Below are 21,447 nucleotides of genomic sequence, written 5' to 3'. Positions count from 1 at the left end.
GTCAGGATTAAACATGGACCGGCCTCCTGCTGGTGCCAGAGTCAGGACTAAACATGGACCGGCCTCCTGCTGGTGCCAGAGTCAGGACTAAACATGGACCGGCCTCCTGTTGGTGCCAGAGTCAGGATTAAACATGGACCGGCCTCCTGCTGGTGCCAGAGTCAGGATTAAACATGGACCGGCCTCCTGCTGGTGCCAGAGTCAGGATTAAACATGGACCGGCCTCCTGCTGGTGCCAGAGTCAGGACTAAACATGGACCGGCCTCCTGCTGGTGCCAGAGTCAGGATTAAACATGGACCGGCCTCCTGCTGGTGCCAGAGTCAGGACTAAACATGGACCGGCCTCCTGCTGGTGCCAGAGTCAGGACTAAACATGGACCGGCCTCCTGCTGGTGCCAGAGTCAGGACTAAACATGGGGAATCTGTGTTTCAGTTTTATGCAGCTAAAATCTGGAACAGTCCTGAAGATGTGAGACAGGCTTCTACTCAGCTGACAATGTTCAAATCTAAGCTAAAAACAGTTTTGTTTAGCTGTACATGTGACTGAAAGGATTTTTCTTTGCACTCTTCTCTTTTATTTCTTAAACTGTTTTGTGATTTCTGTAAATTCTTTGTGATTTGAATGCATTTTTCCTGCTGTGTGAAGCACTTTGAATTGCCTTGTGTATGAAATGTGCTCTACAAATAAACTTGCCTTGCCTATGTTTGAAGATAATGCTCAGGATGGCATGAACCTGATTTTTTTTGTTTTTTTTTAAATGTGCAAAACGCCCATAAAGAAACATTAGCAAAAACAATGTTAAAAAGTAAACGAACAAGGTACTGTAAATATATTTTTCGCAGCATTGAATTTAGCATTGAGCATCAACTTTTTTTCATTTCTTCAATCAACACTTCTTTCATAAGTTAGCTTTAGAAAATGGAGCTGGAAGTTGGACACTGACTGCTACTCCTCTTTGGCAAGTGTAATGAACATGCAAAAACAATCATATGCATGCGCTGTCTACAAAGTCTTTTGTTTTGCTGCTGCATTAAAACCAATGGAATAGAACTTTCATATCATATTCTCAAACATCCGTCTTGGAGGGGCTTATAGATGGACCACCAGTCATATCACACCCGGGTTGACATGTATGAGAAAAGAGCAGATGTATAGCAAACATGACTCATTCTTTCCTTCGCAGTGCTATGCTCGTGTGCACATTTGCTGCAGGGGAACACTATAAATAGCAACAATAGCAAAAAACGACTTACAAATTTCCTCTTGAGTTTCCCCTTTGCGCGGCTCGGCTTGCCCTCCGCCGCTGCCACCGGCGCGTACTCGGAGCCGATGTCCAGGTGGTCATCGGCCGACACGCTTTTCCGGAGGTACGCCGCTCTGGCCCGGAAGTGTGAGAACGGGGACTGGGAGCGGGGCCTGTGCTCTGGTGTGGGGCCCCTCTTGTCTGACTCGTCTTCTGCCTCCATGTCATCCTCCAAACGCCACAACTCCCCTGGAAAACATGTCAAAAGAGCCAAATGAGATGAAAGAGGGAGAGCTGGGTCTGGCACTTCGATCCTGGCAGGTAGAAACATCAGCAATGGGATAGAAAAAAAAGCAGTTTGTCTTTTGTTATAATCGTGTTTCCTCATCATTACTTTACTCAAAGTTGTATTTTGTTGATTGTTTCCTGCATGAGTAATCCTGTATTGTCCTGCAGTTGAGGCTTGCATGCTCAGATACCCCCTATCCCCGCCCACATCCCCGTACCATATCGCCCCACTGTAGCCAGGTGCCACAGTGGGACGATAGTGCATACTGTCGTTGTGCCCTTGGGCAAGACACTTCACCCACCTGCCTCCAATGTCAATGTAGGCTAGTTGGTGTGTTAAAGAAAGTGTGTTTAAGAGTGAATGAGCCCATGGTCACAATCCAGTGTGTTTACTGTACATAGTTCTGACATTGAGAGGGATGATGATGCCAAAAACAGTCCACAGTGCCTTGTTAATCTCAGTCCAGTATTTTTGAGCAACAGGACAGTCCCAGGACACGTGGTAACGGTGGGCCTCCTGACAACCACAGTTTCTCCAACAGTTTCCCAGTGAATAATGAGCACTTTGGCACTGTGACTTTGTGGTCCTCCATTAGGATATACATACATTTTCCCATTTTTCATCAGTCAAAAAAAAAAAGACCTTCTCTTTCCCATTTGTTATTTGACAGAGGTTTGTAGTGGCCAATGCTGTGTTGATTATGATATGTCCTTACTTATAAATATCTATAAAAGTCCTATCTCTTCAACATAAGAGATAGTTTTGAATTATTTTCTTTTACAACTTGTAGAAAAAAACGTTTATACCTTTTGTTATCCAGTCCTTAAAAATGTTGATCATGAGCCAACCAGTTTAAGATAAGATAAGATAACCTTTATTTGTCCCACAATGAGGAAATTCCAGTGTTGCAAAACAGATCATGTACAGAAACAGATTAGGCGAAGAAGTATAATTTAAAAAAAAACAGGTGACTTATTTTAAAAAAAAACTTGTAAAAAAAACCTCAAATATCCAGGTCGTTAGATTTTACACAGGGATTTTCCACTTCCACCAAAAGTGTCGTTTGTCATATGCCAGTATTAAAGGCTCGACAATATATCTTTAAAGATGTTTTAGAATGACTTGGTGTTTGTTTTTTCAGTTCAAAATGAAGTACCATTGGAGACGAAAAGGCCACAACTACCAATGTGTTCTCAATAATTATAATAAATATATACCGTATGTTGGTCTTTTGTTGCTTCTCTTAACTATAAAACTGTGTCACTGCATCAAATTGTAATGTGGTTAAACACTGCAAACCATTTTTTCCAAATTGTGGTTGTAAAAAATAAAAACATTGATTTGATTTATACACTGCAATTACTCTGCAGTCAAATTGCGATCTGTCATCCACTGATTGCTTCCATAAACTGTTTCCAGATTGTAATTAAGCAGCCTTTTAAGGTATAATATTTTTCCCAAACACAGTCCTGCCTCTTCTTATTTATGAATGCTGCTGGTTAGACAGTCATTTATACAACCCTTTCCTTTGGGACAAGATAGATGGCTCTAATCACAGCCAACTTTTATTGAATGTCTAACGTGTTTCGCTGTCCGAAGCCAAAGAAGAACCAGGCTCAGCCTGGTGCATGCTGGGTACAGGGACAGAATGTCATGTCAATCAAAAGGATGCATACATAAATAGCTCAGTAGATGTTAGTTGCTCATAGTAGTAGTTGTTACTATGTTCATATTGTAGTCTATCTACCCACAGTGTAACATGAATCCAGTGAATATCTGTAATCCACATAAGTCTGTTCAGAGCCGTAATTCTTTTCCACGATGAGACATGGCTCTGACTTGACTGTGAGAGTAGTTTTCCTCTCACTTGATGTGTTATTTTATTAAGACTTTCTAGCAGCAGACTTTTGGCTGCTGTGTTGTGTTTGAATGATCTTTCAAGTGTAAAATCACAGTATTAGTTCCACAGTCTCACAACAGCCAAGAAGCATCTGGCTCTTGTTCTCAAACAGACGCCAACTAAACTCCCAGTGTTATTTTGGATATCACTTGATGCTACTGATTTATTAGACAACTTCATTTTCACAAACTTTTCTGCACAATGTTTTAAACTGGCTCACACAAACTGCTGTGGCAAACAGCATCCTGGTCAATGAAAGCAGTTGCTAAGCAACAATGGCCCACGTGAGACTCAAGCTTCTCTCAAATTGATATTTGCGACACAGCAGCACCAGGACTAGAGACGAGACACGTCGAGGCGGACTAAATGAGCTGGGACAGGTGAAGTCGGGACACGAGACAGAGGATTAGCTCAACAGAGCAGACCGCCGCCGTGTGGGTCAGAGTGTGACTGACCTGAGGGACTGACCTGAGGGACTGACCTGAGGGACTGACCTGAGGGATTGACCTGAGGGACTGGAGCCAACACAACACTTTTTCAGTTTGGTCCATTTTGGTGCAATGAAGATGACAAACAAATTACAAACAGTTTACAGCTTAGCATTTTGGTAGGGGATTTCATTAAACTGGAGGAAATTATTCATATTAATTGTCCATTTAATTAGCCTTATTCACCTTAATTCAGAAGCCCGTCTGCACCGCCATTCCACCTAATGCTTCCCCCGGTTGTATTAGTTAACATAGGGCTAACACCTCCAGAGAAAATAAATTCTACACATACTAAAAGCCGTTTTCGGGCCGCTCAGGGAATCGGTGTATTGTTTACTTGTGGGCGGGTCGGAATAAGGTCAATAAACAATTTATTTTTTATAAAATCTCTCTCTTATCATTCATTGTGGTAGTAAGAGTAGCTTAGCCCTTAACCAGCAAACACCTAGACATTTCAGTGTGGGCAGTTTATGGATTTGATTTATTCAACATTTTACTTGTCCTCGAAGTCTTATTTTTGTATTACACCTCCATATTTCTTTTTTTATTCCACTCTACTACTATAAAGCACTCTAGGTAACACGCCCAGCTCCGTTTCTCGAAGGAGGTAGTGAGCGGCGCATGGAAACCTTTTGTATTAAACATCAAGGGCAGCGATTCCTCTTATCCCAACATTTGAAATGGCGCCAAATCAAATCTCCAGGCTGGCAGAGTCAGAGCTTTGATGCGGCTGTACTGAACACTGTCAATCATCCCTGACAAACTCCTCCGACTGCAGCTGCATGTGAATGAGGACCACGAGTAGTAATGCAAACGCTCACCTCAGGCACGTCCAGCGCAGATCCACCGCCGGCTGCACATCTACATTCATATTTTGACTCTGACGAGGTTTAGGTTCCAAAGAGTTTATTTTCTGCTATTGTTTATTGGGTCGTGTTTGCTAGTTTGTACATTTTGTTCACAGAAAAAAGCAATAAAACATTTTCTGATTGTGATTCTGAGAGATGGTGTCAAAAAATACCCACTTTGAATTCGTGTGGAAGTTGCTGCAGGCGGAGTTGACTTTAATTATACACAGAAAATGATGTATGTGTTAAAAAAGGCGCTATGTAGGTCAGGATGGAGGAGTAGAGCTTTGTTTGCGTTTCATTATGGTTTTGTTGTTCATTTATAGGTTAGGATTCCCCATGACGCATTTTTATTTGAATCAGTTATTCCCAGGAGCTGTTTGTTTATCCCTTTATGTAATACTTACTGTTAAGTGAAGAATAATGAAGTGCAACGTAAAAAAAAATCAGTATTCAGTCAATTCAGTTGTTCCTATTCAGACATACATTAACATATATTAATCCAAACACAAATGTGCTAATTCAAATGAACAAGTCTGCTGCACAAATTAAGCCAATTCATACACACTCACAATTAAACAACCATTTCATCTTCAGCTGCACCAGATCATATCCGGATTTTATTTCAATAAATCATCAAACTAAGGATTTCTAAATTCATGATAAAACATGAGCTTCACTCTCCACCTCTCCTAACCCACACAAATTCTAGTAATTGTTGTATCAGTTTATGAGTTTATATCAGTGTGTTTCAGTCATCTCTTAATTATACTTCTTTTTAAAGGATTTCTTTGGCTTGTAGGCTTTATTTGCAAGGACATGGGACGTGGGAATGAGACTGGGGAATGACATGCAGCAAATTGTTTAGAGCCGGTTTCAAACTCTCGACATTGCGGCCCTCTCTACATAACAGGCATATGTGCTCTACACTCAGCCACGAGCGACACCATCTTTAAAGCATGAATTAATAGCAAATCTAATCACAACTGCAATGCTCCTTTGACAAAACTCTACAAATCAAAGTGTCAAAGAGCGATTAGAGAGCATTCTTGTAACTGGCCTTCAGTCGATAAAAGCAGTTGAAGAGCCACATAATGGTCTGACGAGCAGTAGATGTTACAAGTGTAAAGCAAGAGGTGGGTTTATGTTATCTAAGCTCTCACAGAATGGCAATTGTGACTTTGAAATAAAGCTATAGAAGAAACACGGCCTTAAATAAAGTGGCAGCAGTTTAGGGCCCCTGTAGTGAGGGCGGCCGCTCCTGTTGTGAAGACTGGAGTGAGCTTAAGTCCATCGTGACTCATCGATTGGGTAAGACAAGCAGAGGAAAGTCGATTTTCAATGTGAATTCTGGGAGGAAAGTAACTGTATTTAGACAACAAAGATGGGTCAAAGTTAGCTCTCTGAACACCTGAAATGTGTTATGCAAAGACATGTTCTTTCACTTTTGTTTGCTGTTTGTTTCGTTTACATTTATTTTTTGTTAGTTTCTTTCATCCTTCCTTATTTTTTCCTCCTCTTTCACTCTTTCCTATATCATAAACGCATTTAAATTTTTTATCAATACATTTTTCAGAGAGTTTTTCTTTCAGATTTGATCACATTCCTAAGAACATTCCTTTTGAAAGGGAGGCATTTGTTTTTAAATTCGTCTTCATTATGGGTAATGTTATGGCACAATCTCTTGTTGTACTTTTGGTATTTGTATTTGTTGTATTTCTTGCATTGTTTTTATCCAGTTTGACTGTCCTCCAATGCTTCAATCTGTTTTTATGCAGTTATTTGTAAGATCCAAAACAAAGCATTGCTGGTCTCTCTTCATCTTCTTGGGGGTATATTCCAAATAATAGATTTTCTTCTGAAATTACTCTTCATTTCCCAGTATTCGCTTGATTCCAATGTGTCATTATTCTTTGAGTATCTGGAAATTATTTTCTCATTTGTGACTTTGAGGTGCTATGCATGGCTAGTGCTGAAAACTATACTAAGCTGTAGTGCTGACTAAGTAATGCAAACCAACATGTATATTACACTTTCTCCATACTCAGTGATCAAAATTTGACTGTCAATCTGAACCAAGAGCCACTCAAATCCACACCAATCCCTCGGGAACACAACAGTCGACACAATGACAGTCAGGACTAGTTTGAGTTAGAATCACTTTTTGTTCTCATTTGTGAACTTGTTTTTTCATATATTTGTAGTTTGAGTATTTGAGTTTTAACCCGTGCATTGGTGCCGTGTATTACCTGCAGGGGGCAGCGTGCAGGCCTTCCCTTGGCCCTCTGTGGATGGACTTTTTCTCAGAAGAGGACTCCTGCCGATCAGATCTGAGGGCACCCTGGACACAGTGGGGGACTGCGGGATGCTGGGTAACGTCCGAGACTTGGCCAGTATTGGTCTCTGTAGTTTCCTCTCCAGCGACCTGGTCAAACAGCACAGATTATCACAAAGTCATTATCTCCAAAAGGAAGAGAGCATGTGTTACAGGTAATTCCCGCCTATCTCCACCGCGCGGTTCATTAGAGGCGGAATTCTTCTGCGTTAAAGAGCACCTTATAAACACAGCCAACTGTACGCACCGGCACACTGCTTAATGAGCAACAAGGGAGCTGCTCCACTGATCAATAGTGGAATTAGGCTCACCTCAGCATAATAAAGACAAGGGCCGTGTGGAGTGCAGCCAATGGAAATGCTTTTAACTGATACCCCCCACAGTCTCTTACAAGTGAGGCCTGGTCAACACGACATATAATACTCAACAACCTCCACTTCCCCCATGTGTTCACAAGACAGAGATAATAAACCCATTTACAGAGGCAACTATGCCCAAAAGATGTGATGTTTTCTGAACTACGTGGGTTAAAAATGAACACATTAAAACTCATAAGCCCCAAACATATTGTGCATGGGCTCTTTAGTTCAGAGGTTTGTGCTTCATTCTCTGAAAAAATAATAAATAAAAAACCCAGACTTTTCACAATATTGCCAATTGTTAATAAATAAAAAAGCACACATAGTTCTTGGTTGAACGCGTATTTGAAAGCCTCTTGGTGACAGCGACAGTAGGAATAGTTGGACTGAGCTGCACATAGCATCACTTCTCGTCTCCAACACAAATGTTGCAGGTTAGGGGCCAAAAGCAGTTTGGCAGCACAGAGATAACAGAGAGTCGGCTGCAGGCGCTTACATAACTTCAGCACAACATGACGCAAGAAATATGGCAGAGAATTATACATAAAATCTCAGTTTATGCAAAAAAATGCTTGACAATTATATATTTGAAGGAATTTAATGGTGAGGAGCCGAGATGTTAAAGTCAGTCAGGCATAAGTGGAGGAGGAGGCTCTGACCTTCAGGGCCCTGTGTGACAATTTTGGGCTTTGAAAATCATCCAAGCAGACGACAGCGCTGACTGTGTGCGTCCTGTTGCTTTTGGCTAAATGTGTCTTCACCCAAAGCTGAAAATGATACTTCACGTGAACAGGAAGTACCTCTTACTCAACCTGTTTGCTTTTCGATTATTTTTCATCTTAACACCTACACTTGTGACGCAGGACCACACATTTTTATGACATTATGGTGACTAATGCACATGTACAATGGTGAAAAGTAAATAAACTACTCAAGTCTATATAACCAAGGACGGAAGAAGCACAAAACAGTGGGTAAAAGATGTGAGGCCAGGGCAAGAATGATTAAGTATTAAAGTATAGAGCTGTCACCAACAATTATTTCAGTAGTCTGCAGCGTACTTTATATTGAGGCTTTTTAAATGCGTTATACGGTTAAAATATGGTGACAGAAGAGGTTTGGATAGAGAATATTTACGAATAAAGTGTATTATTAAAGAAGGTCAGAAATGTTTTTGATTTTTTTCACATTTTGATTTAATTCCTTTGTTTTAAAAGATTGTTCATATGAGTTTCAGAGACTTTAAAGTCCTGATAACATTACTATTACCACATTTTGATTATGTTTTGGAGTCCGACTGATCAAAATTAGTATCACAAAACCATATCATTCGGTGGATATTTGGTTGAATTTGATCTGCTTTGGTCAAAAAACAAACATAAACAATGTGAGAAATAGAAAGTAAGTTTGAAATACTTTTTACCTCCACCTGTTCCTGCTGTGGCGGCCACTAATCCTCAAATAGAGTGTGGGCTGAGTCCTGACCACATGCTATCGCCTTACAGAGCACTCCTGGGGGACGGCGGAGGAAACCAAATGTTTACGTTGTGTTTGACTCAGTGGGACGTCTGACAGAGGATGCATTAGCAGCAGGCCCGCGGCTGTTCATCACTGCCACTTCGAGCTGGAGTAAGTCAGAACATCTTTGGAGTAAACCTGCCCACACTGTCGGCAAGAGCCCCCTGCGCTATAACAGGCAAATGTGTGAATAATAGTGACCCAAGAGTCCAGATCAAACATGTCACTTGGCTAAATATGGAAAGCCAGAGGGTAAATTTAGAACTGCCTTCGTGTTCTCAAATATGAGACACAAACAGCAGAGCATATGAATAAATATTTTAAAAGAACATTGTTTATCTCAATTCAGTCCAATTTAGGGCAAACAGAGCAGATACAATAATTAATTTCATTTCTGGTCGAGGCAAATGATTTAGAATTGTTCTTTTTTTGGAAGATAGATTTAGAAAAAACAATATTATTCAAATCAGAAGCTTCGTACCCAAAAATAAAAAATGTGCAGACAAAACCTAGTCAATCCACTTAAAAATAATGACACAAAGTTAGAATATCTTATGATGATGTCTAAAATGTCCTAAGATTCATATAGTGGACTTGGAATGAAGATTTATCATTAGAATTATCAGAGAACAGAGCGATGCCTGTGCCTTGTATGGATCTATTAACGTGCGCTTCCAGTTAATTAGCCCAGTTCAAATGGTTAATGTGAATTTATGTAACGCCAGTAGATCTGTCCAAAATGAGCTGAGAGCAGAGGAACACTGGCATGTGGTGTTCAGGGAGGAGAAATACAAATACAAAAGGAGAAATCATTGATAAAAGATGTATTGCATTGTATTGAGAGAAGGTAACTTAGTGTTGAAAGTGTATGTCCTTTTACTAAGTACGTGAAAGTTTGAGTTGTTTTTTCTCTTCTTCTTTTTAACGCTGTTTATTACGTCTATATAAAATGATTCCAATTAATAAAAGTGAAAAAAAGAAAAATGTCACTTGACCATAGGAACAGAAACAGTCTCACTTTTGACATTACCCTTCATAAAAAGACCACATTCGATTGCTGTAACAAAGGGCCAGTTTTCAATGTCAGCCACCATTGATTTCAGAATGTTACGTGCCATTACACTCGGACAGAATACCAATGTGTATTTTATGATGTTCAGGACCATCACTCAATGTAATCCTATGAGATCATTGTCGCAAAATCTTTCCACACAAATTGCGTGTTTGTCATTGGAAGTTGACAGGAGTTCAATGCGTGTCCACAGACTAAAAGACTGATATCGGTAAAGTGTTCGAAATGAAAGTGAATTTGTTAATTTACATTCCTCTACTGAAGTCTTAATCTTGTATCAGCGAGGATAGGGAAGTCAGGATTGATCGGTTAACGCTGGGATAGCTAAGGAAAACTGAATTCTGTCGACTGGAAGAATTCAGTTTTTCCCACTGTGAAACCGAAAGTAAGATTGGTGTAAACCGTCCTTAGCGATCACAAACCCTTCAGCACATTGTTAATAGTGACAGCTTTTTATTCAAGCGGTCAGGTGAGACTGGGGTGGAGCACGCAAACACAGCCAATCAGAGCGCTGCTTTCTGCTCTTGTTACAGGGTTGACGAGGAATACTATATTACTAGATACAGGCGGTGCACAGCGGTCTCAGAATACACCAGCTTAAATCGATAATCGTGACTATTCAGGTTACATATAATCGCAATAACAAAAAAATTATAATTGTGAGAAACTTTGTAAACTTAAATGTAAAGTGCCATTTTTATCTGGCTGTTTATGTCACATTGACTTGTTCACATACTAGGAGAATCTACTAGACAATGTGAATCATGGTGTGAATTAGGGCCGCAGGTCGTTCTTTCCTTTTATATTGGTCACAGCGGAAAGGAGAAGGCTTGTAGTGAGTTAGTTTGAGGAGTTGGTAGTTAAATTGTGAGTTTGAATCTGGTAAGTAAAGCCATTCGGCCATTTTGTGGTTTTGCCTGTGCACTGGCTCAGATCAAAGAAATGTCGCACCTTTCAGTCGACCCAATGATGCACAGAAGTATGAATTAGGGACGTCAACCACGAATTTCTTTAGTCGACTACTACTGCCCTTGCGTCAGTACGGTAATTGTGAACGACCATAAAATCTTACAAAACACTGACAAAAAAAGAGGTTGGAGAGATATTGCAAGTCCTTGTAACAACTGTACCATATATTTTCTGTTACGTAAACGTGCTCCGGTGTGAATAAAGCCGAACATGAGTCCTGTCCATCACCGGTGTCTGTTTCCTCCCTGGTGCCACAGCGGCTTCATGTCAGCGTTGGACCCGCCTGAGGAGCACGTCGCACTGGTAAACACGGAGAGCTGCGGACAATGCTCCCGCAGGTGCTTCGTCACCACGGCCGCACACTGGGAAGAACAGCCCGGCCATCCGAGTCCGCGCTGTGGACCAGACGCGTCCTGCAGATCTGTTGCTATAGCGACTTTGACAAAACGGGACAAGATAAACAAGCGATCGGAATTTTAACAAACAACATCTCTTGTGGACAGTGGAGCCAGACTGTTTTTATTTATTTTTGGCTCATGCTGGTGAAATACTCAGAGAAGACAATAAACTTTTGAAGGTTAAGTGAAGGTCATTGTTAATCACTCGATATGAAACAGCAGCTCTACTTTAACTCTACTTTTGTTTTTGAGCTTTCAATACAACCCTATCATTGTGATGCCCTGGAGCTCTGAATACGCTCTCTATGTTGTGGATTTATGAGTTATGTAGTGGAAAACAATCAGTGATAACGCTATATCATTAAAGGTTGAATGGACGATTTTGGCCCAAATCTGAGTCTTATTTCCTCTTGGCGTGGACGGCCGTTTAGTCCTGCCACGTATCAATCATAAAACGCACCTATCGCTCACCTGCAGCCGCGTGCGGTTTGTCCCCACGTTTCCGCGTGTCTAAGCGCATTGATCTATCATAATATAGTTCCCTCAGTGTACGGGGCAAAATGAAGACGGAGAAAGACGAGCTGTTCGAGCTGACGCAGAAGTGGACAGAAATCTACGGGAGACGAGAGATGCGATGCGATCCGTCGCGCTAGTAAACAAACGCACGTGTGTGTTGTATCAGTCCGCACGGGGGAGTGCGCATGCGCACTTCCGCCTGCGTTCTCAAATCGCCGAAAAATCGTCCATACCGCCTTTAATGCTGAAAAATATTACCTTTTGCGGACAAACTGCAATCTATTATTTTGTCTAAATTTGACTGTAAATTGCTTCCATCGCTCTCTGTTATGTGTTTGGCACTTTGAAAGTAAAATGGAGTCTGGAATAGTGTGTCACAATACTACATATTAGACTTGATACCAAAATGTTCTGTTTTATGCTGAAACGTCTGACTTTTCACCAGTAAAACTACCCGTGATAATGACCATATATTAAAAAATGTGTTTATTTACAATATTGTGAGGAAAAAACAACATGATTTTACAATGATTTGTGATTACGCAGACTGCAGTGACCAAACAATAATCTGGAAATGAAAGAAAATTCACTGTTTTTAGGAATATATTGTGACCTGAATAAGCACAATGATCGATTACCCTAATAATATTAACACTATAATGACTAAAAGTACAATTCATGACAGTTTTGGGAGAAAGGTTGATGTTGGATTTTTCAAAAGGTTCCAGACGCACCTCACTGTTTGCCTTTCCATGATATTAAATATGAATGAGGTTAAAGATTTGAACTTGAACAATCACTAGGACTAGAGACACTAAATAAAACAAAACAAAGAGCTCACACCTTGATGTGTAAATATTCCAAAGATCAAGTCTCTAAGCAAAATCCTCTTATTGCCACATTGTCTGAAAGTGCCATGTCTGTGCGCCCGAGTTTAAAGGGTCCAGTGTTGATAATTGTTCAAATTATTAACTAGGATCGAAACCACTTTGAGTATGGATTAATACAGGGGTGTCTAAACCATTAACCCGGGGTCAAATTCAGCTCTCAGACTCATTTTTGCAGCTGAATTGGTCCAACACTGCAAAAATGTAATATCCAGCCTTGCTTAAAATTACTATTGACCATTTCTGACCAGTGACAATATAGCTTGAAATACGAAAATGATTTAGCCCATGCATGAGGTAAGTACAAAAATCTTACCAAATTGGCAAATAATTTGTCTTGCACAAAGAAGAAATATTTTGAAGCAAGTTAAAACCATGTCTTTGGACGGTGGGAGGAAGCCCGAGAACCCACGGTAACACGGGGAGGACATGCAGACTCCACCCAGAAAGATCATGTGACGTTGGTCTGGTCCGGGAATTGAACCCATGATCTCCTTCTTGGGAGACAAAAGAGCGCTCATCGCCTTTGCCATCGTGCCCTGTGTTAAGCAAAATTGGCAACTCTAAATTGGCTCTAGTGAATGAATGTGAGAGTGAAGTGAGAGTGAATGGTTATCTGTGTGTCTATGTCCAGGATGTACCCCGCCTAAGACCCAAAGTCACTGTGATAGGCTCCAGTCACCCGCGACCCCGAAAGGGAACAAGCGGTAGAAAATGAATGAAGTTAAAACCACCAAAACAAATAAAAAGAATCAATACCTAAAATGTAAGCACGGTACATTTTAACTGAACTAATTCAATCCAAGTTCAATTCATTTGAACTTATCTACAAATATTTGTGCCCTCCCCTTTATATAGATGTTTTTGACATCTCCAGTCTGAAATATGAAGAATGCCGAGAATGGACAAGGTGAAAGTTACAGTAAATGTTTTGTTTCCGTCCTGTATCAGTCACAGTCTATGCTTCAAGCACTTGTGGCAGCTCCGCTTTGACTCCTCTCTGGAGATTGAAACACAATTGATTCCTTGAGCTGCAGAAATATCTAGAGCAAGACGTGTACCACAATTTGTATGATCGCCCCACTTTCACCACCAAAAGTAGCACATTCGCAACATCTTGTGCTACTCCTGCGGCCTGTAAAAGAGTTTGAAAAGCCTTGTACGAGCTTCTATTCGGAACGGAGACTACTTCTCGTTGTTGTTGTATAAATAAGTTGGTCTAAATACAGCTTATCTACCGTGCAGCAGAATAAAGACTGTGTGCTTGGTTGTATGCCGCGCCGGTGAAGAGCGCTATCCAAGGTGCTGAAACACAAAAGCGCATTTTCTTTATTAGCTTCATACACCCACTTAAGCGAGTTAGCCTTTTCAAATTTGGGTAATACAGACTAATGAACTCCATACATGATTGAATTTCCAGCGTTAACCGTGTTATTGACACTAATATATGCATAATTTATAGACTTAAACTCCACTTAAACACACGGGTACCCACTCAAAAACCATTAGCCCTTTCGGTAATGACTATATTTCCCATAGTGCAAGGGGAAATTGTCTTGGGGGGAAGGTGTCGCTACACTATTCTTCTTCAGCAGTGCGATCGCTGAAAGGAGACTTGATCTTTCAAATTAGACAGGTCTGACCGGGATGTTTGGCTCAGATTAACCCCTGTCTATATCAGTCAGCCTTTAAGTGGGTGCGATTCAACGTGAGTGATTGAACAGAACTGTTTTTAGAAGCCTAAGTGACAGGCGGAGGCAGCAGAGGCAGTAAAGGCCAGATATTGTCAGCCCAGAGGTTTTAACCCCTCCATGAACGGCATTTACAACGCCATCATTACCAGAGCCGGGTACTGTGCCCTGGTGATGCTGATTATGTGTCAAGTGAAGTGCCCGTCTTTAGTTTAAGCTGAAGTTTGACGCTGTTTTCCGCTCCGAGGATGAACCGGAGCTGAGATGGAAGAAGTGATAAAGCAGCGTGGGATGGGATCACTGGTGAGAAAGCGAGTGGGAGAGACAAAAGCTGTTGGGACGAGAAAGAGGGCCTGATTTTGTAAATGGCAGGCACACAGGAGTCATTCCACACCACATGTCCACCCACGACAGGACGTCTGCTCAGCCGAATAAAACCAGGGTCACTGGGTGTTATTTTTGTCTAGACACAGGAGCGTGCTGCTCATTTGAACACACCCAAAACCTTCACAAGTCACATATCGCAGTATAAAGATGTTTTTCATTTTGAAGTCAGTCATTACAGAGATGTTTAATCAAAGAGAGCTGCTAAAAAGCCATGCGAGACTCAAAGCAGAAGGTGTCCTTGATGTAGCCCTTGGGGTCTCCTTGATAAGGAATGCTTCATTATTGGATAAATGAGCTATTCGATAAACTGTTTATTAATTAATTGTTAATTTAGCTCAATATACCTTTGTTATACATTTCATTTGATTAATGTTACTTTAAGATTTCGCTTTTATGTTTTGCTGGTTGTGTTTTATCTGTTATATGAAAACGTGGGACACCATTAGATATTTCAATATTTTTCTGGTTACATTTAATCAAGCCACATGAACTAGAAAATAAATACATGTGTCAATTTGTATTAGTGTTTTTATTTTGAAGATAAAGCAATGAAAAACATTCACTAAATATTTGGTCATTAAAGCAAATTGACTAAATTGTGATGTTGTGACATGAGTGTATCTTTCTCAGCATTCACTGTATTTGGGATATCAGCATTCAAAATATAGCAGATCTCATTCTATCTATTTATATTTATCTTTTTTCAACAACCAATCACTATTATAATCATTTGAATAGATTCACACACGTTGTAAATGACTGGATTCAAGGTACAGATAATACATCTCCACAACTATACTATTATAATGCTCCTCTCCTTTATTATAGACAACACTATTCTGAGTATTCCTTTGTGAGTGAGTCAGTGAGTTGATCCATAGTAGAAGCAGCAGCAGCGGCGGCGGTGTGCCTGACACCCCCAACACCCTCACACTTATGTAACAAAACCCTCACAGCAGAAGAACGCGAGGAGCACCGACCTGCACCTGTGAGCACCGCACACAACAAACCTTGACAGCACTGACCTTTGGGACCTCCTCGCATCAGTACAGCTGCACTACATCCACAGAAAAGATACAGGAACACCAATTCGGCACAGTCAAATCATTCAATTCAAAATGTAACTCAGTGTATTTGCTAATCAAACTGTGTCAAAATCAACAAAACGAAAAAATGATTTCCCCTCTAGTCGCTGTCACGCAATGCTGTGTAAATGTGTGAAATTCAAGACCAAAATTATGAAAATATATTGAATTTCTTACTATACTTGCGCACAAATGACCACGTGTAAGCTCAATATCCGACCATACTCCATGACATGACAGCTGACCTTTTTGGACACCTCTGTACGCTGTGTCCAGTCAGCATGGCCGCCGTTTTGTTCAACTCATCCCCAGGAGACAATCACCGCGAATGACAACGACGACGAGACGACCGTGTTTACCGTCAGTTTACCTGGCTTCGGCGACCGTGCAGCAGTAACTCCCACTCCGCCGCGAGCTCCTTCCCACCCGCAGCTCCTCCCGAGACTTGCGCCGATTAAAGTAGTCGGTGAGTTTCCCGAAACTTGACATTGTTTCTCCGGAGGTTCTTCCAAAATAAATCTCCTCCTTGGACTCCTTGGCGTCTTCTCCTTCCCTCCCTCGCAGTATCTCAGCCGAAGGTCCGAGTCTTGCTGCTGCATTCCCTCATCTTCGCCTCAAAGCAGCTCTTTTCACCCGTCTTCTCAACGATTTCTTAAAATAGTAACATTTGTAAGCGGCTTTGGTTGGAGCGATGCCCCCGCAGAGACGCACCGAGAGGCAAGGCAGCGTCTCCACAGCAGTTGCTCTTGTGTTTTGGAGAAAGCCGTGAGCTGCTGCGAGCATATGAAGCGCTCCAGCCCACCCCTTTCTTTTCTCCTCTCTGTGTGTGCGTCGAACTCACTCGCTCTCCAACTGCAGCCACCGCTGCCACTGCTGCTCCGGCACGTATTGTCTCAGTGTCTGTCCGTCTGTTTCGCGGATGGATTCTTTCGCGGCGAGAGCAGGTGCGAGCCCGAATCCTCACTTCGACCGCACCTGCTCCAACTTCTTCTGCCTCCTGTCTGCGGCGGCTCTCTGTCGCTCCATTCTTTCCCCGGAAAAAAACAACAAAAAACCGTGTTTGATGTGTAATGATTAGAGGGGGTGCAAAAGCATCTTCCTCTTGTTTGTCTGAGGATACAAGGAGGAGTGGTGAGGAGGAAGGGAGCGTTGTGAAGGGCTAATTAAGACTCCCACACATGCAGACATTCCTCCGTCTATACCGCTGTTCACGAGAGTGTTTCCTCTCCATCGCCCTTTCCCTCCACAACACTTGATATGATCTCGGAGTAAAATGATTTCCTGGTGGCTGTTTTTTTCTCGGGTGTCTCCAGTGTGCAGATGTGGTTTGAGTTCACAATCGCCCTGTGGACAAAGCGGTTCATGAGGTCGCAGTTGACTTGATCGGACAAATGGCTAATACAAATGAACACAGCTTTGGGTTCACCGGTGCTGTGCGTAATAATGATGACTGTTAAAAGGATAAAGGAAAACAACACTAGCTAAAATGACACAATTGGAAGAAATTTTGGAAGGTCAACAGACGATTGTCGCAGCGACCAATCAAATGAATTGATTTTTGTTGTAAGAAAATCTATTGTTCTTCGTTGGATTGTCAAGGAAGGATGAGGCTAGTCAGAAATGTTTTAAAATATGTCTTTAAATATGTCAGTTGAGGCTTAATTATCAGACAAAGATAAGCTTGATCACCGAAGTGCAAAAGGTCAACACTTAACCTTTATTTATCTTAAGCCAACAGGAACAACTCTTTGGTGAGAAACAAGGCAGTGCTCTGAAACTTGACGTTTAAATTAGCTCTGCTGTCAAATCCAGCTTTTTTCAGCTCAGGCAACTGTCCAAAGCCAAACCGTTTGTTCCACGACATCAGTTTGAGATTTTAATGAATTGCATTCACACTAATGCACTTTATGTCGGGCTTAACTGATCATCACTGGACCGAATACAGCTTGTCCAAAATAATGCTGCTCGGCTTTTAACTGGCACTAAAAAAACAAGAACATAACCCCGATCTTTGCCTTGGCTCCTTTTTCTTATTGCATTGATTTTAAAATGATTTTTAAAAAGTGTCTTCATGGCCTTGCCCCTCAGAATCTGTCCGACCTGCTGCAGCACCTCAGACCAATTGAGTCACTTTCTGTTTTTAAGACTTTTCTTTTTTTGGCTTTTCAACACAAGACAAAACACTAGTAATGTTGACTTTTTAGCTTTTTAAAATGTGTTTTTTTTATTGTTTTACAGTGTTTTTTTTGGTCGACTTTGTTTTTAAGGGTGTTCTATGAATAAAGTGGGATTTCTTCTTCCAAAGTCTGACTTCTGCTCCAAACCACATGTTTTTACTGACAGAAGATTGACTGTGGACCTCTCGATTCAAAAACTCTTCATTTGACTCAATCTTAATCTGTCGATCTTTCGCCCAACCCCAAATCAACAGCATCTGTACCTTAACAAGAAACATTAGAACCTAAATAATCACAAGTAAATATCTTCTAAATGTTTAAATTAAGAATGATCAAATGGCACAAAAACGTAACAGAAATCGCTGTGGGCCGTGACCTTTGTTGATATTGCTCAATAGTCCTCCTCCACTATCTGCTGCTCCGCGATCCCCCGTTCAGCCTAATGTGGTGTGAAAGCTGTGTTAGCTTTGGCGGTTTTTGTGCTAAAGTGTTGAGCTCATCGATTGGCTGCCTCCGCTGTCTCCCTCCATAGCGCTCTAAATTCTCCTCATTCTCTTCTTTTGCAGTGATTTGTGCCCGCCCCCCTGCCTGCACTATTGTTGTTTTGGATAGCTTGGATATGGCATGTGGCGGAGAAACACACATTGTGCCTTTGTATAGAGACTTCTGGAGACCCCATTTTGCGGCTGGATTAACTCCGGGAGTCGATAACTTTGTATAATTTTTAAGATAAATCAAAAACACTGGCAGTGCGGTGAAGCTTTTCTGGTGGAAGGTTCGCCACTTGCTTGTGTCTATGTAGATGTTAGTGCTCTGGAATGTTCCGCTGTATTAAACATACAGTATCTATCTCTGTGGAGACAGTGTCAGATCTGTGGTGAGGCGACTTCCTCCATAGTAAGAATACGTGTTTTTCAATGCATGTTCTGGGCAATAAAACACTCAAATTGAATAAATGATGGATAAACTTAATGCCATTTTGTAGAACATTCCGGGCAAAGCAATAATATCTCTGTGGAAACTAGCAAGTGGCGGACCCATCACGAGAAACGATTCATTCAGCAGAAACGCACAAGTGCAGGATTATGATGGGTGATACAAAATGTCACTACAGGAAGTGACTCGTGATTGTGTTGAAATGCAGTTTAGAGGATTTGAAGACACAGTGGATTTTGAAAAGAGCTCCAGCAGCACTTTAGGCTGAACAAGTCTTCAGAGGAGATTTCTCGGTGTACTGCGACAGAGGCGAGGCTCCACTCTGTTTCTCTTCATGGCTTGTGCTTTAAATGGGTTCGGCTGATGAATAAATCATAGCTTACTGTCATCGACCATATCAGAACTAATACAAAAACATCCCTCCATCTGCTGAAGGTCAAGTGGAAGTCATCTGTTGACGCACGAATATGCAAGGTTATTTGTAAATGTTGATTGTATTCTAAAAGCAGCTGATGTCGCCTCATGTGAACTTAGGTCACGCAGAGCAGTCACTGTCATTGTGAATCGACCTGGGGCGTTTTCATGGACACAGTTAATAATTTAATCACTGAAAGAGTTATTTTCAGTGATGTTGTTGAAGAAACCCTAAAGAAGAAGTCCAAAAGATTGGTGAAGTTGTGATATTCAAGCAGATAATACACTTTTTCTGCTTAAATATCATTTGTTCACATTTTGTTTAATCAAATGAGATTCAATATGACGGTGCGTTGCGTTTTTGACACAAAAACAATGATTGAATCTTTAAAAATCATGTCTTCATTACACACTGCATTTTCATTCTAGCCATTGCACCATAAAGCATGAAAATAAAGACATTGAAAAATAATTGCCATTATGTTGCCCTGTTACATTATTTTTGGTCTTCAAATGGATGTGTTTCTATTATTAATTTCAATCAATAATGTGGTTTAGAATGAACAAAATGTAAAATGATGATATACTTATGTTACTAGTTCAAAAAAGCATACATTTAAGCATGAGTTTAATGCAAAACTCACTGGTAATGGTACTTGCCATTGTAATACTTTGTACCAGAATCAAAATAAAAATCCCTGGTATCGCCGTCATAACTTTGTGGCTCAATAGACAAGATTTAATGTAATCGGAAACAACTGCAGGACAAGGACATTGCTTCGGTGTTGGTCTGGGCATCCTGCAGATTTTTCTTTGCCAAATGTATCTCTGACTAAAGTAGGCAAATCGCTTCTCATTTACATATGCGTCAACAGACAGCTCGTGGTGAACTATGCGTGCCACCAGTTACCCACCGCGTCACAGGCGGTTAATAGCATTTTGCTTCCCTCAACGCGTAACTTGCGTCATCGCATTTAAGTGGAAACCTCACTTTGCTATTACTCCGAATTGGACACACAAACACAGCGAGTTACAAATTGGAGCTGGAGTTCGGATTCGTCCTTCCAATTCATGGCTGATTTGACAGCACAAATGTCTCCAAACAACCAGCTCAGGAGAACAAGACGTGAAGGAGTTAGAAAAACCTGGCATATGTAATTATAGTGTCAGGATTAGTCAGACAGGACCTTTAGCCACACCACCAACCTTATTCAGAGCAAAATGAAGGTATTAAAAAGCAAAAGGATCTTTGATATGGCAGTGGAATAATAAACGCGAGCGAGGTGACACGAGCTCAGCCTCTGTCGTCTATGGCTCATCAGTAAAGGGCCCTACAAAGCCGCCCCGGGATAATCGCACGGCTGTCTCCCACTCTCCTTCTCCTCTCTCTGTGCTATGTGTGAGGAAATTTCCCATCTTCCACTTCCACTACAAGATTCTTGCACCCAGATATCCCCGCCTTTACCTATCAACGTGCAGAGACAATTCCACTGCATTTGTGCAGCGGCAAGACAAGGGTGCATTGTAAAAAACATTGTATGTTTGCAGCTATCATCTGCTAGTCATTAGCATGTTAATACACAACAATGATGCAAAATGTGTTTCAACATTTTTCCTCTTGTCCACACCCATTTATCTAACACATTGTGACTTAAGGGTGGGCACTGGGCCGTATGCCAAATAAATTCATACCAGTTTTCTTTGAACCAAATCATGATGCATTTATAGGTACTTAGTATCTGTCAATCACTCAGAGCATTGCTGAGGCTAATCTGAAGGAGTGTGCGGGAAAAAGTGTCTGTTTGAGCACCGAAATGCATTCAAGAGAAAATTGGGAATTACGGTATGACAGTTTTACCAAAATAATATATCACAATGAGATCACAATTCAGAATCAGAAAAGGTTTATTGCCAATGCCAATGAACAAAATTCA

At 41.2% G+C, this 21,447-nt stretch overlaps 1 protein-coding gene across 2 annotated transcripts in view; it reads right to left on the bottom strand.

Moving 5' to 3' along the window:
• The window catches only part of ankfn1b (ankyrin repeat and fibronectin type III domain containing 1b), a 106,197-nt gene extending 89,397 nt beyond the window's left edge, over positions 1-16,800 (bottom strand). The window contains exons 1-3 of one of the 2 annotated variants that reach the window (XR_011928180.1): positions 16,357-16,800; positions 7,019-7,194; positions 1,255-1,493 (exon numbers count right to left, since the gene is read on the bottom strand). Coding sequence is in view for 1 of the 2 variants with exons in the window: in XM_072455593.1 (XP_072311694.1) it covers positions 1,255-1,493; positions 7,019-7,194; positions 16,357-16,475 (534 nt within the window). In the remaining variant the exon portion in view is untranslated. The remainder of the gene's footprint in view (positions 1-1,254; positions 1,494-7,018; positions 7,195-16,356) is intronic. The other variant, XM_072455593.1, reaches the window with a different exon arrangement.
• Positions 16,801-21,447: the final 4,647 nt, after the last annotated feature.

The sequence above is a fragment of the Eucyclogobius newberryi genome, unplaced genomic scaffold (genome assembly GCF_026437365.1).
Source record: "Eucyclogobius newberryi isolate DKJ021-1_F unplaced genomic scaffold, fEucNew1.0.hap1 SCAF_20, whole genome shotgun sequence".
NCBI lineage: Eukaryota > Metazoa > Chordata > Actinopteri > Gobiiformes > Gobiidae > Eucyclogobius > Eucyclogobius newberryi.
Note: the sequence above shows the minus strand (reverse complement) of the source record. Positions and strands in the feature narration are given on the sequence as shown.